This window comes from Globicephala melas, chromosome 2 (assembly GCF_963455315.2).
Source record: "Globicephala melas chromosome 2, mGloMel1.2, whole genome shotgun sequence".
NCBI lineage: Eukaryota > Metazoa > Chordata > Mammalia > Artiodactyla > Delphinidae > Globicephala > Globicephala melas.
The window spans coordinates 21,026,408-21,052,651 of NC_083315.2; the positions used below are offsets into that span (position 1 = coordinate 21,026,408).

At 39.2% G+C, this 26,244-nt stretch overlaps 1 protein-coding gene across 2 annotated transcripts in view; it reads right to left on the reverse strand.

The window, feature by feature from the left end:
- The window catches only part of CELF2 (CUGBP Elav-like family member 2), an 829,377-nt gene that overhangs the window by 516,827 nt on the left and 286,306 nt on the right, over positions 1–26,244 (reverse strand). The window contains exon 1 of one of the 2 annotated variants that reach the window (XM_060293315.2): positions 9,779–10,005. The exons of the other annotated variant lie outside the window; for it this stretch is intronic. Within the exon in view, the coding sequence (XP_060149298.1) occupies positions 9,779–9,831 (53 nt within the window). The 5' untranslated portion in view covers positions 9,832–10,005. Of the gene's footprint in view, positions 1–9,778; positions 10,006–26,244 lie in introns of those variants that run through there. 2 annotated transcript variants of the gene reach the window in all.

The following is a 26,244-nucleotide window of genomic DNA, read 5'->3' on the forward strand; positions in this document are numbered from 1 at the left end:
AGCCTGTGCTCCACAATGGGAGAGGACACAGCAGTGAGGGCCCGCGTACCGCAAAAAAAAAAAAAAAAGAAAAAGAAAAAGAAAAAAATTTTGTAACTATGTTTGGTGATCGATGTTAACTAGATTTATTGTGGTGATCATTTTGCAATCTATGCAAACAGGGAATCATTATGTTGTACACCAGAAACTAATATAATGTTATATGTCAGTGATACCTGACCAAAAAACCCACATTCCAAATAGTCATTTAAACTACATCTCTGTATAGTGATAACTAAATGTTAAGGAAGTTCTAATGAAGTAAGTGGTCGGTCGATGTGAATAGGGTTATCGGGCAAAGTTACCTTCAGGAGCTTAGGTTAACAAACGTTTGAAGCACATGTGTTTTCACGGAGAAGGAAAGAACAGTCCAGCTTTTGGGTACTCAGTAATGGTTGTTAGGGTCGATCACGATCATGATAATGATGGTGGGAAAAAATATCACGGTGCCAAGCCTCAGAAGAAGCATTAAGTTCCATCTGTAAATACCAAACTTAAATGAGGGCAACATTTTTCCAGTTTACAAAATCTTTCACTTACTCACCAGGAAACATGACAAAATAGAGAAAACTGCTGTTTCCAGGGGCCTCTTACGATTCTTTCTGGCTTAGACATTTGTGTCTCTATAAGAATGAAAAACTAGTGCAATGAAAAACAAAGGGCGTGCCAAAGCCATGGGTAACTGAAACACCTGCAACCCAGATTAATTGCAATACTCAGCCCCACAGGACTGGTCCTATGATTGCTAATGTCAGTACATGTCAGCAAAACTCATCCCGGGAACAGCTGATTTACATTATTGCCCTAGTTCGAGACAGAACATCTGAAAGCAGGTTTGTACTTTAGTCCATCGACTCTACAGAAGGACTGGGAGTAAAAGAGCCTTGAAAGAATATGTGGATCAATAGAAAGAGAATTGTTTTGCTGGGAGAAAAACTCAACAATATAGGGAAAGGATGCACGGTATGGCTCAGAGGTGGGACTCAGGGTCCTGGGGGAGAGTGCTTCTTTGTTCTATCTCACATCGATCACATAATTTTATAGAAGGGGATCCTTAGATATAATCTGGTTCAATCTCTCATCTTACAAATGAGGAATGTGTGGATGTCTGTTCAAATCCTGGCTGGGCCAAGTGCAGTGTTGGGTAATACTAAGGATGCAAGTGGATGCAAAGATGAATGGGGCACGGACTTTATCTTTTGAGAGTTCACAGTCTAGGAATGGAACTAAGATATACATAAATATTACAAAGTAGGACATCTGCACTTGCACTGGAGCATCTAAGGTTTAGATTCAGGGCTATGAGCATTTAGGGGAAGAAAACCTTCCTTCCTGGTGGGAGAGAGGGTTAGTGAGACATCCTTGCAGGAAATAAGTATCAAACCTGCATCAGGGCTGGGCACTGCTGGAGACACAGTGGTAACCAAGAGAGACAAACCATGTCCTCGTGAATAATATAGTGTTTGGGGAGTGGAGATTTTTTAACACAGAGATGCAGAAAGGAGAGTGATTAGTTGATCTGTTGAGGTGCCTTCTCCTGTTGCACTAAAACAGAAAGGGGAGGTAAACACAGGGACTCCATGTGGGAACAGACGTGAAACCTACACACTGAGTCCGCTCCTTATACTATAATCTATAGCATATGATGCTGGTATTCGGGAACTCTGAGTCTGAACACATACTTGGGGAGTGTAGAGAGGTAAGTTGTCAGATTCTCTTCCCAAAGAGTGGAATAAAAGTGCCAGGTGATTCTCCTCTATTTTGGGAAAATAACTTCCCCGTGGTCTCTGACCCCTGGGAGACGTTCCCCAATTACAGGGATTTCCTCTTGTGTTTCTCCTAACAGATGTTATGTGCTGGGTGTGTCCAGATCCAACAGATCTGGATGTGCTGGGTTTGTCCTTGCTGGTCCAGCCCACTAGGGAAACAGACCCGTTCAGGAGGGGGAACAAAGTAATTGTCAAGTGAATATTTTTCTGCTGATTATTGGAGTCAAGTCCTGAGGGTGTTTTAGTGTTTTGGCTTTTCTGGAGTGCTGGAAGGAGATGTAAAAGCCTTGGCAGTAGCATTCCAACCTACAGATAACAGGATTTCTCTACTTTAAATTTTTATGTGATCTTATAATACTCTGTTATTATTAGTTATGTAATGTGCTACATTAGTCATGCTTTGTGAAAAATAGTAGATTATTCTGATATAATACATTATTTAAAAGGCCCAGATCTTGTTTTCATTTTTATAAACATATAATTCTCTACCTAAAGAATTATTACTGGATATAACTCTGTTTTCATAGCCTACTTCCCCCCTGCTCTGCAAAGATTTTCTAAAGAACCCAGTAGTAACTGGGTCATGATTCTTCAAACTTTCCAGTGGGGGAAAAAAATGATACGGAGCAAATTTTTCCCAACTGAGGCATAGTTAAGGCAAGATGCTTCATTAAGTTACCAACATACCAAGGAAAGGTGCCATGACCAGACAGTACCTACCTCATAAGGTTGTCGCAAAGATTAAATGAGATATTAAATACAGAGCTCTTAGCATAATGCCTGGCACACAGAAAGCATTAATAATTCTTCTATCATCCTCTAAGAAGACTAATCTCTGATCTTCAGATGGCCAGCCTGCTCTCACTGGACACCAAGAGAGTTCCACGTAAACTCTCCTCACTCCAAGCGCCTCCAAGATGTCATGTAACGTGAGCTGAAGAGTATCTATACATGGCATTCATTCAAAATCACACAGCATGCTTTCCTCCGTGAGTTTGGAATTCATCTTGGGAGATGTATCAGGCATGTGAAAGGGAAACATCTCCTAAATGAGCTGGAGAAAGCAACAAAACAGAAAGAAACGAGGCCAAGCACTGACTTAAAACATGTCAGGATTTGGTCTATTTTTTTCCATCAACATGTGCTGTTCTCATTAATGGGAGTTTCTCACACACTCAGTAAGGGAACAGGCAAAAGTGTATTTTGTTATAGCCTGAAGGCTCACCCAAACATTTAAAGAATTTGGGGAGCCATAAATTTCCTCCAGACTATAATCATCTTTGTGAGATCAAGTGCTCATGACCGAAAACATCTCTGATCTGTGAAATATGATCAAGGCTCTTTAAAATATTTTTTCCCAATAAGTAGGTAAGTTCATGATATGTACTTTGTCATGAGATTTGAAAACATCCTTCCAGCTATCTGCCAAAACTACTTCCATTTTCTTGTTGGTCAAATCATTAGCCCAGATAACAGATGAAAGGTAGGCTATGGCCCTTGGGCCAAATCCCACCCACTTCCTGTTTTTGTAAATAAAGTTTTATTGGTTCACACTCAACCTTAGTCATTTACATATTACCTGCGGCTACTTTCATGCTAGGATGGCAGACCTAAGTAGCTGCAACAGAGACTGTGTGGGCAGCAAAAACTGACCTATGTACTATCTGGCCCTTTATAGAAGTTTGCCAGCCCCTGATCTAGATCACTGTCTTGGGTAGAAAGAATTCTGGTTGAATAACAGTCATCTATCAGATTCCCAGAGAATTTAAAAATTTCCCATGTTATCAAATCCAGACACTTTGCTGACTGGAACAGAAAGGAGGAAGTGAACAGAGAATTACTAAACTGGGAGTTAGAAGTCATTCATCATTCATCCATTTATTCATTCCACATAAGACACCACCACCATTCCTGTGGTAAATACTGGCATTAGAGTATGAACAATCGGGCCTCATAGAGTATAAAGTCAATGAGGGAGACAAACAGTGACCACGTCATTCATTCATCCTTCATTCATTCATTCTCTGTAATGTGCCAGGAAATATTTTAGGCACCAGTTAACCATACCAGTTAACCACACCAATTATACATTCTAATGGTGAAGAGAAATAATAAGCACATATGAAAATAGCAGGTACTGATAAGTGCTATAATGAGAATATTAGTTCAACCATATGAAACTGAAATTTTTATAGGTCTACAGTAGTTGAATATTGACAATTTTATATGATTCAACCTATCAGTGAGAAATGCTGAAGAGTGATTTTTGGATGGCCTTAAATTAAGGGATCTGGGAGGGAGAGATAAATTAGGAGGTTGGGATTAACATATACACACTACTGTATATAAAATAGATAAACAATAGATAAACTATATAGCACAAGGAACTATACTCAATATCTTGTAAAAACCTATAATGGAGAAGAATCTGAAAAAGAATATATATGTATAACTGAATCACTTCTGTACCCTTGAAACACTAATTTTAAATTAAATATACATCAACAAAAAAAATTTTTTTTAATAAATTGAAGGATCAAGGAAGGCTTCACTGAGGAGGTGACATCTGAGCTAAGACTTGAATGACAGCAGCATCTTGCCCTGCAAACATCAAGGGAGATTTCCAGGCAGGGAGAGGGAGAGCCCCTTGCAAATACTCTATGGCCAAAGTAAGCTTGGATCGTTTGAGGAAGAGAAAGAAGACCAGAGGGTCTGAAGCAATGTGGACTCTGGGGAAAGAGGGAGGAAATAAGGTTGAAGAGGTAGTCAAGGGCAAGGTCAGATGGGGTCTTGTGGGTTAGGATAAGGATCTTGGCTTATACTTGAAGAGTAATGGGAGGGCTTTTAAAAAGGAACATTGCATGATCCAATTTATGGCTTTTAAGCGTTTTCATTCCTCTTCTGTGAGAAGTAGACTATGATAGCAAGAACTGAAGCAGGGAGATTGAGGAGGTAGGACGGAGTTCTGAGCAAAACAAGACTACACAGCAAGGAAAGGTGGAGAAAAGTGGGGAGGAAGGAGATGTTTAGGAGTTGAAATCATCAGGAGCTGTTGATAGTTTAGATGTAATTAGGAGGGAAAATGAGGGATGAGGGAGGATGCCAACTTTCCAATTTGAGTACCTGGCCGGATACCTACGTGGTGTGATTCATAAGCCTGTGAACACCAGAAAAGAAGCAGGTCTTAGGGGAGATAATAGGTACCATTTTCAACCTGTTGAACTTGAGTCATCTTTATGACTTGCTTTCCCTCAAGTGGTATCGATGAACATGAAATCTTATATGAATCAGACTGGCAGGTTTGTTTTATTCTTTTAATCATACATCTACTACCTTGTCATTTCCTTTTTCGTCTTCTATGTACTATTTTTTCTTGATTTAGCTGATTTTGATTCTCTTGAGTGAAGCTTTTGTGTTTGTGCTTTCCCAGTGGTCAAGAGGGGAGTCTTACAGTTGCAAAGTTGTTGGCATGTCTTTTGGTGGAAGTTGTTTCTTTTATGCCCCTTGAGGTAGACAGGAATTAAAACAGCCAACAGCAGGATTCCCAACCTGGATTTTTTTTCCATTTGACAAAGTGGACCTAGGAGGGAGTGATGCTAAATATACAGTGCCCGACAAAGGTTTAGGACCGGAACTTGTATCCCACCCTCAGATCATATCTTAAAACACTAAATTAGGGTGTAAGCAGATTCAAAAAATGTGCCTTGCAATCACTTTTCAAGAGCAGCAGATTTGGCAGAACTCCAGGCTGCATAACTGGAGCAAACATCTGAAAATATCCCAGGGTGGGCAGGTTTGAAAGCCTTTCCGTGTCATATACCAAGCATTCTGCTCACCTGTTATCAGACAAAGGCAATAGCAGTATCATAATAGGATCTCCCACCTCTGGATTTGAAAAGCATTTTATTGACGTAAATCATATCACGTACAACCCTGTATGCCATCAGCATACACATCTTCAGTCTCCTGCTAGATTATCCCACTTAGAAGGTCATGTTATATCTTTCCTTCTCCCACATACACAGGCTCACCTCAGAGATATTACGGCTTTGATTCCAGACCGCTGCAATAAAGTGAAAATCGCAATAGAGTCACATTTTTTGGTTTCCCAGTGCATATAAGTTATGTTTACACTATACTGTCGTCTATTAAGTGTGCAATAGCATTATGTCTTAAAAAAAAAAATGTACAGGGACTTCCCTGGTGGCACAGTGGTTAAGAATCCGCCTGCCAATTCAGGGGACACAGGTTCGATCCCTGGTCCGGAAGGATCCCACATGCCGTGGAGCAACTGGCCCCGTGCGCCACAACTAATGAGCCTGCGCTCTAGAGCCTGCAAGCCACAGCTGCTGGGCCTGCGTGCCACAACTACTGAAGCCCGTGTGCCTGGAGCCTGTGCTCTGCAACGGGAGAGACCACCATGATGGGAGAGGCCACTGTGATGAGAGGCCCGCGCACCGCAACAAAGAGTAGCTCCCGCTCGCCGCAGCTAGAGAAAGCCGCGCACAGCAACTAAGACCAAACACAGCCAAAAATAAAAAAATAAATTTATTAAAAAAAAATACAAGGTACATACCTAATTAAAAATATTTTATTGCTACTAGTGGGAAGCAGCCACATAGCACAAGGAGATCAGCTCAGTGCTCTGTGACCACCTAGAGGGGTGGGATAGGGAGAGTGGGAGGGAGAGCCAAGGGGGAAGAGATATGGAGACATATGTATATGTATAGCTGATTCACTTTGTTATAAGGCAGAAACACACCATTGTAAAGCAATTATACTCCAATGAAGATGTTAAAAATATATATATATTTAATTGCTAAAAAATGCTAACCATTGGGCTTCCCTGGTGGCGCAGTGGTTAAGAGTCCACCTGCCGATGCAGGAGACACGGGTTCGTGCCCCGGTCCGGGAAGATCCCACATGCTGCGGAGCGGCTGGGCCCATGAGCCATGGCCGCTGAGCCTGTGCGTCCAGAGCCTGTGCTCCGCAACAGGAGAGGCCACAACAGTGAGAGGTCCGCGTACCGCAAAAAAAAAAAAAAAAAAAAAAATGCTAACCATCATCTGAGCCTTCAGCCAGTCATCATCTTTATGCAATGGTAGCATCAAAGATCACTGATCACAGATCACCAGAATAAGTATAATAATGATGAAAAAATTAAGATATTCTAAGAATTACCAAAATGGGACACAGAGACATGAAGTGAGCAAATGCTGTTGGAAAAATGGCACCAAAAGGCTTGCTCAACACGGGGTTGCCCCAAACCTTCAGTCTGTTTAAGAAAAAAAAAAAAGGCAATATCTTCCAAGCACAATAAAGCAAAGCATTAAAACAAGGTGTGTCTGTAACGGACAGAGCGTTAGTGTTGGTGAGTGAATGGTTCCATGAATCAGAATTAGCCAAGCTGATGCCCGAATATAAACAATTAAGGAATTTAAAATGCGACACCTAAACACTACACACTTCATAACTGCTTATCGCAGGAAAGAATTACACACAGTTAAAATGATGATGGAATAACACTTGCCAAGAAGAGGTGTGGACCGAACGAACTTAGTGTACCCAGAGGTCAATGGGAAGATGTTCTCTTTTCCCAGGTCTTCCCAGTCCAAGTTTGTGAAGCTTTATTTACTCCAGACATAAAATAACCTTCACTTATGTTAGAGACACATTTAGGGGAAAGGCAACATTACCACTGGCTTCTAAGTGTGTTAAGACTAGGGGTCATTATCTGAAAAGGCCTTTGAAGGGCAACATTTTTAAAGATTTGTCATCTTACACATGTTCTTAGAGCTGGGGCCCACCTTATCCACTTGTGCAATAATAAGTTAATCACCCAAAACAATTTTTTAAAAAGCACCCTTAAGAAATATTTCAATTTTAGAAATAGGTTAGTAATCCAGTTAAAGAATGACATTTATTATAATAGCTGCATCATAAGGACATGTACAGAAGTACTTTAGCATCTCTCAATTAAAAATAAAGTTTAAACCTACAAATAGAAGAAAGTATCACTGACAGGCCCATAAAACATTCGTGCCTTTTCATCTAGAAATCCTGGGAATTATTTAATGAGAGCAGGAAGGTATAGCTCTCTGAGTCATCGTTCATATAAATCAAGGACTGGAAACAATCTAAATTTTCAACCAACAGGGTAATTTAGTAAAACAATGTACATCAACATCATGATGCTGTTTTAGTCATTAAAATTACAGTTATGAAGAGGAGGCAGAAACATGGAAATGTGTTTGATATTTAACTGGAAAAAGAGATTATAAAATGACACATACTATACGACATGTACACACATGAGGTTCTAGAAAGCAAGATGCAAGAATTTTTAAAAAGAAAATAAGATGGGTAGTGGCCAATTTTTCTTTTATTTGCTCTTTTGTATCATGTGGTTGCTTTTAAAAATAATCAAATTAGTTCACTGCAGCACTATTTTCAATAGCCAAGACATGGAAACAACCTAAATGCCCATCAACACATAAATGGATAAAAAAGATAAAGTACATATACACAATGAAATACTACTCAGCCCTAAAAAGGAATAAAATAATGCCATTTGCAGCAACATGGATGGGCCTAGAGATTATCTTACTGTGAAGTCAGAAAGAGAAAGACAAATACCATATGATATCACTTATATGTGGAATCTAAAATATGACACAAATGAACTGATCTACAAAACAGAAACAGACTCACAGACATAGAGAATAGACTTGTGGTTGCCGAGGGGGAGTGGGAGAGGGAGGGATTGGGAGTTTGGGATTAGTAGATGCAAACTACTATATATAGGTTGGATAAACTACAAGGTCCTATTGTCTAGCACAGGGAACTATATTCAGTATCTGTGTTAAACCATAATGGAAAAGAATATGAAAAAGAATGTGAATATATATGTATATATAGGTATGTATAACTGAATCACTTTGCTGTACCATAGAAATTAACACATTGTAAATCAACTATATTTCAATAAAATAAATTTAAAAAATACAATTTGAAAAAAAACTAAGGCAGAGCTCAGGGAAATAAGTAATAGCCAATTAATACAAGATGTCAGGAAAACGAGGTGACGTTCTGGGTCTTGGTTTAGTTCCAATGGAATCATGTTTGGGAGTAGGTATTCGGGACAACATGCCATTGTGTTAAACCACTTTTCATAAAAACTCCTCCATTTAACATTTTTGTATTTTAAAAATTGCCCAAAGTGCTTTTGGCTGGGAAATACCCTTCAGTGTTAACTTAGACCTAGGAAGGCATTGTGAACTCGGAAGGAGTCAGCTTAGACCCAAGTGGAGGAAATGCATGAACTTTCGCCACTGTGAGGTCCTTGGGTTCTCATTTTTCTGGGTCTCTGAATCATGAAGAGGTCTGAGTTCACCTTTTCAAGAGCATTCAGAGAACGACCTTGTTTCAGAAACTCTACTCTACTCATTCCATTCCGAGGTCAGCTGAGTTTTTATACGACCAGCTTTTCCAAATTAGGCCTGGGGGTGGGGAGGAGAGGTCACAGGAGGAAACGGCATTTCCACAGACCCTCTTAAAAGAGGGGAAGGAATAGTCTTCTGGAAAGTTCGCTCTTTTATCTGAAGTCCCAGAAAGTTTCCCACATCCCCTCTGACGGATTCAGCGCCCCATGGAACGCAATAATAAGTATAACTGGCTCCCTGAGTCAGCCAATGTCAGGAATCATTCCAGTAAGACAAACTCTCATTAAAATGCACCGCCTCCCCCTGAGGGAGTGAAACTGAGGACTTCTCCCGCCCCTCTTTCCACATCCGCTGGAAGTTGTTTCCGCGTCACCACGGAGCATCCCGCTAAGCAGACCCGGCGGTCCCTGCCACCCACCCCTGGCACTGCACGCAGCATCCCACGCGCCGTAATCGGGGTGCGGGCGGGGGAAGCACTTGGCCGTGAACGGTAACAGCGACGAGAGAGAAAGAAAAGCACAGGCCTACCTTAAAACTTTCCAGTCTTTGAGTGGATCCAAGTCAGAGATTAAGGAGACCATTGTCTAAAGGGCGGCCGAAGGCAGATCCAGTCCCGAGAGGAGGGGGCGCGGGGAGGGGATGCGGGGGAAGGAAGCGGCCGCCGGCTGCTCGGCTCAGGCCCGGAGCGACCGGGCGCCTGCACGCGCGCGGCTCTTCCTCCTTCTAGGATTGATAAGCACTTGTCCTGGCTTTTCTCCACGCCCACGGCCTGATCAATCTTGCGCTAGATTACTCCCCAGCCCCGGCTCATTTCTCCACACCACCTTTTAAAGCCCTTGTAATCTGCGCCAACTGATCACATTTGACCTTTTTGTAGCCCACTTTATTCCAAGCACAGCTCTCAGTTAAATCTCTCTTTATTAACACCGTCCTCCTTGGCTTGCTTTTGGAACAAACAGATCAAGCCTGAAGCTTCCAGACTTTAACAGCAATCATTTACAGATTACTGCAAGCTGCAGCTCTCTCCTCCTCTGGGGCATCCTCGTGAGATTTTGCTTTCATATTCCTGTCAGAAGACCGGTTAGGTTTCTTTTTTCCCTTTTTTTTTTTTTTTTGGTGGCTTGGGTCTGGGACACCAGCGTCGGGCTTACAGCTTCCCTCAGAGGCTGTAACTACATGACTGTTAGGATTTGTTTTTTAGAAATCATCTGGAACCGGCCTGCTAACAAGCTAGAATTTACTGTGTGCTTTCTGGCAGGGAATTTGTTACACTGCTTTTTTCCCCCCCTTTCTTTCTTTCTCGTGTTTTAAAAGAACGTGAAGGGGGGGGAAATGTAGAATCTCTCCAGGCATTAAGAGAAAAGGGCGTGGGCTTTTCTCCCTCAACTTGTATATCTTTTGTCCTTTATTTAAAACTGAACATCCTTTCAACAATCGTCTGAAACCGTGCACGGCAGATATTGAAAACAATATCCAGGGCAGAATTGTTTTCCTCTAGACTGGTCTGTGTGCTGATGTAGGTTTTTTGTGACTGTACGGGTTTATTTTTGTAAGCACTGCCTCATAGCATATGCTTTCCTGCTTTCCGAGGTTCTAGGTAAGACTCCACTACTGAGGCCCCTCCCCACCCTGTCCTCCCAGGATCCTGGCATTAGAAGACCTTGAAATCACCTGGCATAGGGGTCTCCATGACCTCCCAGGTCATTCAGATTTTCCTGACACCTGCATGCCACATGAGCTTTACATGACAGGACCTTTACTCGATAGGACTTTTACTCGCTTTATACGCAATTCCTCTTTTTCCTACACTTACTTTAGAAGGTAATTTTAAGACCATCACCATAAATGGAAGATCAGCCTCCCTGGCCTAACAAAACATGATTGTTGTGCCTGGACACATGGCTGTTTCTAGATCTTTTTGTCTCGTTTGAAAAGAGTGTAGAGAGTGAGTGTTAGGGGATGTTAAGGACACACCGGCACCAACCAAGACATTCCCCACAAGCCGAGTCCAGATTTAAAGAGAACATAGTGCCATTCAATGTTCTGCAGTGACCTTACTACCTAAAATGGTCAGCCAGGAGGATGGGTTCCAATTTCTTGCCTTTAGGCTGAGCTTACCAAGAAAAAGCAGCTCTTCTTTCCTGAGAGTCTCCAGAGGGAACGATGTGGTGACAGCTGTTGGAAGCATGCTGCTTTTACTGTCAGGAAGTTCTTCCAGCCAACTCGAAATGCCCCTCACAGCATTTTAAATCCTTTCCCTGTTACCCTTTTCTTGAAGGACCCCCTTCTATCTGAAAATACGCAGCAAACCCTCAGCTGTCTTTTTTACAGGCATACATACTTTCCCTAATGGCTGTAAATGACTCCGCAGAAGTACAACTCTCCTTATGCTAAACAAAGAGAAGAATTTCATACCTTTTACAAAAGACATTGCCTCTCTGAGGCTTCATGCTCCTTCCTGGGCTGTCTTTGCTGTCCCACTGTGGATCCTGGGCCACAGTATAATAATGTGTAAACATTTACATGACACTTGTAATCCCCAAGTACTTCACCAAATGTGGGTGATAATAATAGCATTTGTGGGACGTGTACCTGCAAAGGGTTCCAAATGCTTAGATAATTAATAAGCTGTTTCTCCCTTTAGAAAGTTAGCAGGAAAAAACAAAAGATGATAATGAAATAGTTTCTGTGACCACAATGACATCATTTTTATATATTAACCCACCGCTCTGCTGCTGAGATTCAGATCTGGAGAAGAAGGGGGAATGGATCCTTAATACTTGGAGTTCAGGGTTAATGGGTGAAAGGGGGGAGGGACTTGGCTTTTGGCCAAAGGACGAAAGCAAGCTCCTCAATTATTAAATCATGTTTTAAAGCAGTAGTCCTTCCAAAAACTTTTTAAAGGCAGTAGAAACTTTCCTTTGGATGAAACCTTGTCCAAGTGCAGAAACAGATACTAGTGAAAGTTTATTACTGGGACTAATTTCTTTAGGCGTTAGCTTGTTCAGCCCTTGTGACTAAGTTGTTTACAAAGTAAGTTACCAGAAGCACCACTGTTTTGTTAATGCAGGTGAGGACATTTGGGCATGCAAATTTGGGTTCACAGGGCTAGTCCTCAGCAGGGGGAGGTGTGGTACCCAGAAGCCATGCCCACTGGACCCCACGTGATCAACCACACAGGGCACTCCTTTCCTCCAGCAGAGAGGAATACACAAGTAGGGTGCATCTGTATTGGGGTGGGACTAGGGTTGGGATCAGGTTAGGGGTGGATAAGACTGTTTGCATGAGGCTCCTGCTTCCTCTTCTAAGGCACCCCTAGGAAACCCTAGCGTTCAGGAGGACACGCTTTGAAATACACTTCCTGAAAGTATTTGGTGATAGATAATCTTTGAAAGGCTGTGTTGAGTCCAATACAGGCTGAAGATTTTGCTCTTATCTTTCTTAATTGTGAGGAACAAGTGTTTCCTTACATACACTGGAGATTAATTCCATGCTGTATATAGTGCAAATGTTCTTTTCCTCTCTCCCCTAAGCATTCTGTTCCTGATTCTGAACAGCTTCACATCAAATGGATCCATTGCCTACTAAGAAAAAGGCCATCAGAAAAATTCATTCACCTTCAGCTATGAGGGAGACCAGTAAAAACGAACAAACAAGATACTGTCCTGTTCAAAACTTGGGCAACTATTCATCTTTAGCTCAGGAAAAGCAGCAATACACTTTCTATATGTAAAACTCAAAGGTTAAATTTAGTATTGAGAAGCTTTGCCCCCAAATATAATTTTCCTCCATGTCACTGTATGAATTACAAGATTTAATTTTGGGTTCTTTTCCTCATATTTTGATAAACTGATGCCTTTAAAAAATGAAATTATTTTATTATTGCTTATAATGACTCTTCAATGGTTGGCTCTTCTGAATGGTCCCTGTGTGTTAAAACAGAATGTCGTCCATATAAAGCAACATTCTTAAATGGTCCCACTATTACCAGGGACAAGACTCGTAGTTTTCCTTTTCATATAACTAAAATTTCTGCAATATCCTTCCCTCTTCCCAGATACAGAAACTAAAACCAAAATCCAAATCCAAACAAAAAGCAACCCCCCCTTTGGACCTCTTCCATCCAAACAAATAAAACCTCCAGCCCCAAACCTTATGAGACTGTGGTTTCCACGAGTATGGTGATTAGAGTCACCTGCGAAGAAACTGCACCACAGAATCCCAGTGAACAGACAAGAGCAGGAGACAAAGAATCTGCATTTCACACCAGACCTAGGCAGGAAATGCTGACAGTCAGCAAGTGTAAAATTTACCCCAGTCATATAGCATCCCAGGTGACTTTTCATGGGTTGAGGGACATGACCTTGAAGCCAAAGGTGAAGATCTTATGTTATAGAGAAACAAGAAGCACCTGGGTGTGAAGTAGCCAAAGAATGAAAACAAGCATTCTCCATCAGTCAGAAGTTAGACCAACTACTGAACAGAGCTTCAGAAAGACACATATGATGTCTCAGGAAATTCATCTCCCAAGAAAATGTCTAACTTCCTGATAGTCAGGAATTAAACAAAAAAACAAACAAACAGAAATAACACAACCTTGCTAAGGAAAAAAATAACATTTTATGTCCTTTTTTCATTCTATGTTTGTCTCTAGTTTCTGATTCCTAGGAATCCAATTATCCTGTTTTTTTTATTTTTTATTTTAGAAAATCTTGTTTCAAGCTTACTCAGTCCTAATTCTGTTACTTCCTGATAAAGATTCTTTCCCCTTCTGCTTGTTCCAGATTTTTCTTTTTCTTATTTGCCAGCTCTTTCCTTCTCAAGCAGGTAAGGTCTCTCTCTCCCTTTTTTTTTTTTTTAACATCTTTATTGGAGTATAATTGCTTTACAAAGGTGGGTTAGTTTCTGCTTTATAACAAAGTGAATCAGCTATACATATATCCCCATATCTCTTCCCTCTTGCATCTCCCTCCCTCCCTCCCACCCTCCCTATCCCACCCTTCTAGGTGGTCACAAAGCACCGAGCTGATCTCCCTGTGCTATGAGGCTGCTTCCCACTATCTATCGATTTTACGTTTAGTAGTGTATATATGTGCACACCACTCTCTCACTTTGTCCCAGCTTACCGTTCCCCCTCCCCATGTCCTCAAGTCCATTCTCTAGTAGGTCTGCACCTTTATTCCCGTCCTGCCCCTAGGTTCTTCAGAACCATTTTTTTGGTGTTTATTTTTAGATTCCATACATATGTGTTAGCATACGGTATTTGTTTTTCACTTTCTGACTTACTTCACTCTATGACAGACTCTAGGTCCATCCACCTCACTACAAATAATGCAATTTCGTTTCTTTTTATGGCTAAGTAATATTCCATTGTATATACGTGCCACATCTTCTTTATCCATTCATTTGTCGATGAACACTTAGTTTGCTTCCATGTCCTGGCTATTGTAAATAGAGCTGCAATGAACACTGTGGTACATGACTCTTTTTGAATTATGGTTTTCTCAGGGTATATGCCCAGGAGTGGGATTGCTGGGTCCTATGGTAGTTCTATTTTTAGTTTTTTAAGGAGCCTCCATACTGTTCTCCATAGTGGCTGTATCAATTTAAATTCCCACCAACAGTGCAAGAGGGTTCCCTTTTCTCCACACCCTCTCCAGTATTTATTGTTTGTAGATTTTTTGATGATGGCCATTCTGACTGGTGTGAGATGATAATCTCATTGTAGTACTGATTTGCATTTCTCTAATGATTAGTGATGTTGAGCACCCTTTCATGTGTTTGTTGGCAACCTGTATATCTTCTTTGGAGAAATGTTTATTTAGGTCTTCTGCCCATTTTTGGATTGGGTTGTTTGTTTTTTTGTTATTGAGCTGCATGAGCTGCTTGTAAATTTTGGAGATTAATCCTTTGTCAGTTGTTTCATTTGCAAATATTTTCTCCCATTCTGAGGGTTGTCTTGTTCTTGTTTATGGTTTCCTTTGCTGTGCAAAAGCTTTGAAGTTTCATTAGGTCCCATTTGTTTATTTTTGTTTTTATTTCCATTTCTCTAGGAGGTGGGTCAAAAAGGATCTTGCTGTGATTTATATCATAGAGTGTTCTGCCTATGTTTTCTTCTAAGAGTTTTATAGTGTCTGGCCTTACGTTTAGGTCTTTAATCCATTTTGAGTTTATTTTTGTGTATGGTGTTAGGGAGTGTTCTAACTTCATTCTTTTACATGTACCTGTCCAGTTTTCCCAGCACCACTTATTGAAGAGGCTGTCTTTTCTCCATTGTATATTCTTGCCTCCTTTATCAAAAATAAGCTGACCATATGTGCGTGGGTTTATCTCTTGGCTTTCTATCCTGTTCCATTGATCTATCTTTCTGTTTTTGTGCCAGTACCATACTGTCTTGATTACTGTAGCTTTGTAGTATAGTCTGAAGTCAGGGAGCCTGATTCCTCCAGCTCCGTTTTTCGTTCTCAAGATTGCTTTGGCTATTCGGGGTCTTTTGTGTTTCCAAACAAATTGTGAAATTTTTTGCTCTAGTTCTGTGAAAAATGCCAGTGGTAGTTTGATAGGGATTGCATTGAATCTGTAGATTGCTTTGGGTAGTACAGTCATTTTCACAATGTTGATTCTTCCAATCCAAGAACATGGTATATCTCTCCATCTATTTGTATCATCTTTAATTTCTTTCATCAGTGTCTTATAACTTTCTGCAAACAGGTCTTTTGTCTCCTTAGGTAGGTTTATTCCTAGATATTTTATTCTTTTTGTTGCAATGGTAAATGGAAGTGTTTTCTTGATTTCACTTTCAGATTTTTCATCATTAGTGTATAGGAATGCCAGAGATTTCTGTGCATTAATTTTGTATACTGCAACTTAACCAAATTCATTGATTAGCTCTAGTAGTTTTCTGGTAGCATCTTTAGGATTCTCTATGTATAGTATCATGTCATCTGCAAACAGTGACAGCTTTACTTCTTCTTTTCCGATTTGGATTCCTTTTATTTCCTTTTCTTCTCTGATTGCTGTGGCTAAAACTTCCAAAACTATGTTGAATAAGAGTGGTGAGAGTGGGCAACCTTGTCTTGTTCCTGATCTTAGTGGAAATGCTTTCAGTTTTTCACCATTGAGGATGATGTGGGCTATGGGATTGTCATATGTGGCCTTTATTATGTTGAGAAAAGTTCCCTCTGTGCCTACTTTCTGTAGGGTTTTTATCATAAATAGGTATTGAATTTTGTCAAAAGCTTTTTCTGCATCTATTGAGATGATCAAGTGGTTTTTATTCTTCAGTTTGTTAATAGGGTGTATTACATTCATTTACTTGCATATATTGAAGAATCCTTGCATTTCTAGGATAAAATCCACTTGCTCGTGGTGTTTGATCCTTTTAATGTGCTGCTTGATTCTGTTTGCTAGTATTTTGTTGAGGATTTTTGCATCTATGTTCATCAGTGATATTGGCCTGTAGTTCTCCTTTGTGACATCTTTGTCTGGTTTTGGTATCAGGGTGATGGTGGCCTCGTAGAATGAGTTTGGGAGTGTTCCTCCCTCTGCTATATTTCGGAAGAGTTTGAGAAGGATAGGTGTTAACTCTTCTCTAAATATTTGATAGAATTTGCCTGTGAAGCCATCTGTGCCTGGACTTTTGTTTGTTGGAAGATTTTTAATCACGGTTTCAATTTCAGTGCTTGTGATTGGTCAGTTTATATTTTTAATTTTTTCCTGGTTCAGTCTCAGAAGGTTGTGCTTTCCTAAGAATTTGTCTGTTTCTTCCAGGTTGTCCATTTTATTGTCATATAGCTGTTTGTAGTAATTTCTCACGATCCTTTGTACTTCTTCAGTGTCAGTTGTTACTTCTCCTTTTTCATTTCTAATTCTATTGATTTGAGTCTTCTCCCTTTTTTTTCTTGATGAGTCTGGCTAGTGGTTTATCAATTTTGTTTATCTTCTCAAAGAACCAGCTTTGGGCTTCCCTTGTTGTGCAGTGGTTGACAGTCTGCCTGCCGATGCAGGGGACGCGGGTTCGTGCCCCGGTCTGGGAAGATCCCACATGCCGTGGAGTGGCTGGGCCCGTGAGCCATGGTCTCTGAGCCTGCACATCCAGAGCCTTTGCTCCACAACGGGAGAGACCACAACAGTGAGAGGCCTGTGTACCACAAAAAAAAAAAAAAAAAAAAAAAGAACCAGCTTTTAGTTTTATTGATCTTTGCTATTGTTTTCTTCATTTCTTTTTCATTTATTTCTGAGCTGATCTTTATGATTTCTTTCCTTCTGCTAACTTTGGGGTTTTTTTGTTCTTCTTTCTCTGATTGCTTTAGGTGTACGGTTGGGTTGTTTATTTGAGATGTTTCTTGTTTCTTGAGGTAGGATTGTATTGCTATAAACTTCCCTCTTAGAACTGCTTTTGCTGCATCCCATAGGTTTTGGGTCGTCGTGTTTTCATTGTCATTTGTTTCTAGGTATTTTTAATTTCCTCTTTGACTTCTTCAGTGATCTCTTGGTTATTAAGTAGTGTATTGTTTAGCCTCCGTGTGTTTGTTGTTTGTACAGATTTTTTTCCTGTAATTGATATCTAGTCTCATAGCGTTGTGGTCGGACAAAGTACTTAATACGATTTCAATGTTCTTAAATTTACCAAGGCTTGATTTGTGACCCAAGATATGGTCTATCCTGGAGAATGTTCCATGAGCACTTGAGAAGAAAGTTTATTCTGTTGTTTTTGGATGGAATGTCCTATAAATATCAATTAAGTCCATCTTGTTTAATGTATCATTTAAAGCTTGTGTTTCCTTATTTATTTTCATTTTGGATGATCTGTCCATTGGTGAAAGTGGGGTGTTAAAGTCCCCTACTATGATTGTGTTACTGTCGATTTCCCCTTTTATAGCTGTTAGCATTTGCCTTATGTATTGAGGTGCTCCTATGTTGGGTGCATATATATTTATAATTTTTATATTTTCTTCTTGGATTTATCCCTTGATCATTATGTAGTGTCCTTCTTTGTCTCTCGTAATAGTCTTTATTTTAAAGTCTATTTTGTCTGTTATGAGAATTGCTACTCCAGCTTTCTTTTGATTTCCATTTGCATGGAATATCTTTTTCCATCCCCTCACTTTCAGTCTGTATGTGTCCCTAGGTCTGAAGTGGGTCTCTTGTAGACAGCATATGTACGGATCTTGTTTTTGTATCCATTCAGCCAGTCTACGTCTTTTGGTGGGAGCATTTAATCCATTTACATTTAAGGTAATTATTGATATGTATGTTCCTATTACCATTTTCGTAATTGTTTTGGGTTTGTTATTGTAGGTCTGTTCCTTCTCTTGTGTTTCCTGCCTAGAGAAGATCCTTTAGCATTTTTTCTAAAGCTGGTTTGGTGGTGGTGAATTCTCTTAGCTTTTGCTCATCTGTAAAGTTTTTAATTTTCCCTGAAATCTGAATGAGATCTGAATGAGATCCTTGGTGGGTAATCTTGGTTGTACGTTTTTCCCTTTCATCACTTTAAATATGTCCTGCCAGTCCCTTCTGGCTTGCAGAGTTTCTGCTGAAAGATCAGCTGTTAACCTTATGGGGATTCCCTTGTATGTTATTTGTTGTTTTTCCCTTGCTGCTTTTAATATTTTTTCTTTGTATTTAATTTTTGATAGTTTGATTAATATGTTTCTCCTTTGATTTATCCTGTATGGGACTCTCTGTGCTTCCTGGACTTGATTAACTATCTCCTTTCCCGTATTAGGGAAGTTTTCAACTATAATCTCTTCAAATATTTTCTCAGTCCCTTTCTTTTTCTCTTCTTCTTCTGGGACCCCTATAATTCGGATGTTGGTGCTCTCTCTCCCTTTAGGAAACTGAAGTGACTGATTGGAAATACATTCTACTTCTGCAGAAGAAGCTTCCATGGTCTTGGTGATGTGCCAGAGTTTTCAAGTTGGCGGATGGAATGAACTCAGAGACTCTATCTCTTGTTCTTGACCCTGGAAACTGGATCCAGCTTTGCACTGTTTTCATAGCAATGATGATAGACAGGGGTCACCAGATAAATGCCGTACTCTTTGTTAAATTTGGATTTGAGACACAAGGATGAAATTTTTAGTATAAGTATGCCCCCTCCTAATACTGCATGGGACATACATATACTAAAAAAATTATTTGCTTTTAATCTGAGCTGACATTTTAAGTCCTGTGTCAGTTCATGACTTATTTAGCAAATAAGTCCTTTTTACTTGCTATATCTGGCAACCGTATGCTAGATTGAGTTTCTTTTTTAACATCTTTATTGGAGTATAATTGCTTTACAGTGGTGTTAGTTTCTGCTTTATAACAAAGTGAATCAGGTATACACATACATATATCCCCATATCTTTTCCCTCTTGTGCCTCCCTCCCTCCCATCCTCCCTATCCCACCCCTCTAGGTGGTCACAAAGCACTGAGCTAATCTCCCTGTGCTATGCGGCTGCTTCCCACTAGCTATTGATTTGACTTTTAAATAAAAAGAGCAACATCACTGTGATGATTATTTTTCATTTATGGAGGTCTGTAAAGGCACCCTGATGTCATTGACTATGTCGGGGTTCAGAACAGGCCCCCCTAGGATGTGGATTATTTTGAGTTAAAGGCAATCAAGACCCCACAAGCTAAGGAGACACTACTGCCCATCCTTCAACTACCTAGAAGAATGTAAATTGGGGATTTTTCCTAGAAAAATAATTATTACCAGAGATACATTTTATCTAAGTGGCCTCATCCATATGGCAGGGCAAACATCTAATTACCAGACATGTGCTCTTCTTATCATCCTGTGAATGGCCCTCCTGTCCTTGGAGGCCCCAGGCCCCATCCCATTCCCTGGCTCAGGATGGCATATAAGCCTCATTTTACCTTTCTGTCTCTGACCCTCTCATGTACATGTAATTCCCATACATGCAGAATTAAATTCTATTTTCTCCTGTTAATCTATTTCACGTTAATTTAATTCTTGGACCAGCCAGAAAAACCTAGAAGAGTAGAGGAAAGTTTTCTTCCTCCCTGACAACCAGGCATCAAAATGCATTTACTGAAATGTTCTTAAAGCATCTTTACTGTCTTATGTGTAATAAGTCAAACATAAAAAGCCCCATTTGAGGTTGCTTTCTCAACAAAGCAGTGATATGATGCGAGAATGCCTGTATCTTCCAATGTTGGAAATTAGAAAGTGCCAGGCACCCTTCTTGTCTCACGACTGGCAAGTTGACTGCATTTTTAAGTGTTGGTAACATTGATATGTTCAGAAGCACCAAAGCTGACATTTTGTAAAATTTGGGAGCATCTCTATATTATATTTATTTCATACAGAGTGACTTGGCAGATAACACAGTTGCTGTGTCCTCTTGTTTTTGCACCCAGCAAGCCTCAGCTCCTACTGTACAAAATGTGCACCTGAAACAGTTAACCATTAATCTTCAGTTACGTAAAACGTGTTTTGTACATATCCTTACATTAGCAAGGTCTACAGAGACCAACTTCCAAAGATGGTGGGGTTTTCTCTTTTTTTAAGAAATGAATGTAACTTTAATGGAATTTCAAGTGCTTTTGTGTTTAGCTCCCAACACCTGATACGATGAAAAGTCTATGAACAAAGATATGTGTTTTGGTGCCTCATCAATGATTGGAGAATTGCTATTATGGGACACTAAAAAATTTCTAAAGGGTCTCTGAAGAGAGAGCTACAAAACCTGCTAAGTAGAGGGAAAGACCAAATGTGTTATTCAGGGTCTACATATGTACTGAATATTTTCTAGTGGTGTAAAAGCCCTCTTAACAATTGGGAAGTAATGCTTTTTCTCATTTGGAGTCTTTCTTAGTCAGCTGAACAGGAGGGCAAAATGGATTAAAGCAGGGGGAGGGGAGGGCTGACTCTCTGCCAGGCATATTTTAAAAGTGAGAAAGGAAGAGAGGGGAGAAGACTCACACCCAGCCAGCAGCTTTTCATGCCATTCAAAGGCATCACAGGCCAAATTTGTCCATACAGTGGGAAAAAAAAATTCAAGCTTTAACTCCTGTACTGCCACAGAAGATGTGATTTTTAAAGCTGTGTAATGTTCTTCTTTTAATTTCCAGTCTGCTTTGTTAGCACTCACGGCTCCCAGCAAGCGAGACAAAGGGATTCCCAGAAAAAAGATGTATTGTTCAGACAGTCCCTGTAGCTCAGGCCAGGAAATAAAACCTGCAACGTTGATCCTATTATCTATTTTTCGGTTTTGTTTTTTCTTTCAATGGCAATTTCAGATTACTCTGGTGTTTGTGTTCTTCAGGACAGGACTCCTCACTGCTTTTTAAGAGGGAAAACTGAGTTTAGAGGAAAGTCAAACACAAGTGGCAAGTTTCCAGTCAATGAAACAATGTCAATTTCTGCTTATGAAGGACTGCCTAACCAGGAATTCTGCCTAGGGATCAGAGAAAAAGATAAGCTGCCCGGTATTATCCCAACTTAAAAACAGCAGACCTAAGTGGAATTAAGTGTGCAACAAATTTACTTGAAGACACAGGTCTAAATACTTAATAACTTGTTAATTTAATTCAAAGTAGTAACTACAAAAAATACTGATTGATAATTGATTGATTGTATAAAGTGTTTATTTGGCAATCAAATGATCCATTAGCATGCCAAAGCATTTTCCCATTTGTCTACTAGGTAAGGCTTTTCACCATGCTGAAGCACCATGTTTCTTTCTTTTTCTTTTTTAATTTCCAATATGTTGTAGACCAGTATTTTTGTAAAATACAATAAAATTGAACTACTAGAAAAAATAAAGCAAAATCATACAAAGTATAAATCCCAATTTTAAAAATTATTGGATTGATAGATATAAAATTACTCTGTAAAATTGCTATGCATATCCAAACTCTTACTCCTAATTGTTAAAAAACAAACAAGCCACAGACCTGCGTTGGTCTGCTTTTCACAGTCTGAGGAATACTGGTGAAAAGTATTCAACAACAATAAAAAACAAATTCTACAGACTTTCAAAGAATAGTTTTAGGACCTGTATTGAACCAAGCCATATATGATCTAAGGCAAATAGAAATTATGTCCATTTATACTGTTGATGAAAAGATACAAAATAAGCTATTCGGGGTTTCCCTGGTGGCACAGTGGTTAAGAATCCACCTGCCAATGCAGGGGATACAGGTTCGAGCCCTGGTCCAGGAAGATCCCACATGCTGCGGAGCAACTAAGCCCACGAGCCACAACTACTGAGCCTGCGTGCCACTACTGCTGGAGCCCACATGCCTAGAGCCCGTGCTCCACAACAAGAGAAGCCACTGCAACGACAAGCCTGTGCACCGCAACAAAGAGTAGCCCCTGCTCGCCACAACTAGAGAAAGCCCGCGCACAGCAACGAAGACCCAATACAGCCAAAAATTAATTAATTAATTAATTAAAAAAATAAGCTATTCTAGTAAAACATAAAAAATTAAAATCAGTTAACTTAGCCACCGGATGCCAAACATTCTTAGAGTCACCATTTAATGAGAAATTTAAAAAATCGTTTATAATTACACTCATGCTTTAAAAAGTGGGACCTGAGTTCATTGAAAATAATTCTTTGTTGACTGGCAAGTTTGGAAATTAGTCCTTGCCTGTGACACCTCTCTAATTGCTTCCTCTAGTTCCTATTTTATTCTACAATAGCCAAAGGAAAACAAAACACCGCTGTCAATCTGCTACAATTTAAGATATCTCAATATATGAAAATCCAAATGTATTCCCCAAAAGATCATTTAGATTATAAAATATTTTGAAGGGTTCCTAATGTAGTTAATTTCCCCTAGTGTGCTTGAGCAGTGTTTTAAATCACTAAACAGTTGGCATAGCTATAAGTAGAAGAGCCTAGAAGTGAAAATGGAAAAGAATATTGATTTAATAAACCCATAGCACTTACTATGTCCCAGCCACTGTTCTAAAGGATGTACAAAAATTAAGTCACTCAATCCTCATAACAACCTATGAGGCAAACTCTATTTTTATCTTCGTTTTACAGATGAGGAAGCTAACGCTCAGAGAGGGTAAATGATGACTGTAGTGAGTAGCCCGCAGAGGCAAGATTTGAAACCAAGTGGTCTGGTTTTCCAGTCACCCTCTCATTCCAAACCTAAGGGGCATCTTCTAATGGACCATCAGAAAGAAGGGCAAAGCATTTTTCAAATCATAAATGTAATTCAACTGGACAATTAATGAGCATTGTGATTTAAATAAAACTTTCCCATGAACATATTTAATTTATAGATCAAGGCAGAAGGCGGAAACCATCATTTCATTCTTAGCTCACTGAAGATTCACTGAATATCCGTTCACCTCCCTTTAGAAACCACTCCTTTCCGTGTCCTTTCTAAATAACTCTATAGTAATATAACTAATGACCACTCAGTTGCCTTTGTGCTTTCCTTTGTAAACATCCACCCTGCATTGCTCCTTTATAGGAGAAGACAACACAGCTCTAACCCTCCTCCATGGATCATTTATACATACTCTACAAGAGCTTACAAGATCAAAAGTCTCTGAGTGTGTAGGCAACAAAAACAATACAAGCTTTTCCAGAGTCCAGAGGGGAATTACTGTTTGCCGTGTATAAATCAAAACCTACACGCATGTAAGTATTATTATGAAGGAGATATTCCCAAAGGGGAAAATGTAGGAAGGAAAGAAAACATATCTAGACAACAACAGTGATAGAATGGCACAAACAATGGCGCAAAATTTAACAAAGGCATCACTGGAACAGAATTTGGCCCTCAGTATTATATTATTCCTTGAACAGAAAAACTAATAGATGATGGTGAAAACGTAACAGAGAGACTGGAATAATTACTGAACTAATGTCTTTTGAAAAAACTGTGGGACCTCTATGGAGGTAAAAATATTAGACCCTCAATTTGTATCATAAACCAAAATAAATACCAGACAGATTGAAGAACTAGATATAAAAAGTGAAACCATAGAAAATTAGAGGAAAATACAGGGGAGACAAATCTTTGTCTTGATAATTTCTCTGTTTTTAAGTAATTATAAAGGAAAATTTTTAAGTAAAAGCAGTTATAAAAAAATATGAAGAAAAGTTTTACATTTGAGTCCATAAAAATCCGTTTATCAAAAACATCATACGTAACATTAGAATATGAAAGACAAATTAACACATTATTGACTGGGGGTTTCTGCAGAAACTAATGCCTGTGGCTGTAATATATCTCCAGTCAAAAATGTGTTAAGAAACATATATGCATTTATAACAGAGCAAAACTCTGTAGATACAATGACAGAAAAAAATGTGGGCAAATGCCCAAACAGAAAATGTACCAAAGAAGAATTTCAACTGAAAATATGCATATAAAATTTCTGAAAGAATCAAAGAAATGTAAGTTAAAATAAAATACAGTGCTTTACCCATCAAACCGGTAAATATCTTTAAATGACTACATGTAATGGCCAAATGAGGTACAATTAAAAGGGCCCACATATATATAGCTATATGGCTGGTGAATGTTTAAATTGTTGTCTAGAAGGCAATTTGGAATTACGTGTCCAAAATTTTAAAAATATTCCTACTATTTGACTCAGAAATTTTACTTCTAAAAGTTTTTGTTTTTAAGATTTACATAGAAGGATATTCATTGCAGTACTATTTATATTAATAAACTATTAGAGGCAACCTAAATGTCCAGCAATTTAAGGGACATTAAAATATATATGCATACAATGTTATAACTATAAGATGGTATATTATGAAGCCATTAAAATCATGTTTTGGTGGAATAACTTTGAAAGACTTTCAATATAAAATAAGAGAAAAAGGCAGGGCATAACATGTTGTCTATCATGTATTATCAATATTTTGTTTTGCTACCAGGGATTGTAAACTTAATTGCCAAAAGTTCACAGAGGTATCACAGTGAGTAAAGCTAGCAAAGAAGACCCCTACGAAAATGCAACAATCTTTCTTTCTCCAGATTTTCCAAAAACATTCAGCCTACTTGGTCTAGCTTTTTCTTTTGCAATTATCTTTCCTTCCTCCATTGCCCATCTTTCTTTTTTCCCACTCTTATTGAAGACCAGACACAGAAAAATATATCTCTACTGTAAGGATGTGTAATTACTGGTGATGGAAATTCAGCATCACATTAAGGAAGAGCACTCAGAGTGGGGAGTGTGGCTAGCAAGAGAGAGGAGCCCTCTGAGGGCAGGAGTCCCACCCAATCTATTCTTGCCATGGCAGAGTGGAGCCCAAACGTCAGTTCTTGTACTTCATTTGACTTAAGATTATACACACACACAGTGTGTAAGTTTCATGTATGTTTCATAACACACTGTGAGGACCAGACAAAACACATTGAGAAGCTTCAGGTTTGTGACTACCAACAATCACACTTATGTACAGGAATGCAAAAGCTGGAAAGAAATACACAAAAATACAGTTATTAGCATAATTTCAATCATTTTATTTTCTTCATACCTTTTCTATTTTCTAAGTTCTCTCCATGTATTTTTGTTTTTTTATATAATCAGTAAACTATGACCTCCTCATATTATTTTATCCCTTTAGTAATCTTTTTAGGAGATCTAGTTAAAAAAAACAAATGAAAGGTCCTATTTTGAAGTTTGTCTCTGATCTTGTATGTCTAAATATGTCCACCTATCTACACGGTTATAGATAATGCCCTTATTTATGAAATCATTATTTCTTTCCTTTCTTTTTTTTTTTAAATCATTATTTGTAAGCTGCTGGAAACGTCTTTCAAAAACAGGGGTCTAAAAATTTGCCTCATTTTTCACTCTCTTGCAGCTTACCCTAATCATTTTTGGCATAATTTCAACTGCGTTCTTCTTTTCTCCTTTAAATCATATCCATCCTTTTCAATTACAGTTAGGCAATGTTAAGCAATCTAGTGGTAGAGACCATTGATGGTCCAATTTTGGCAGTTCACTGGCCAAAGTGTCTTATTATTTCAAATATTAGGACAGTCCATA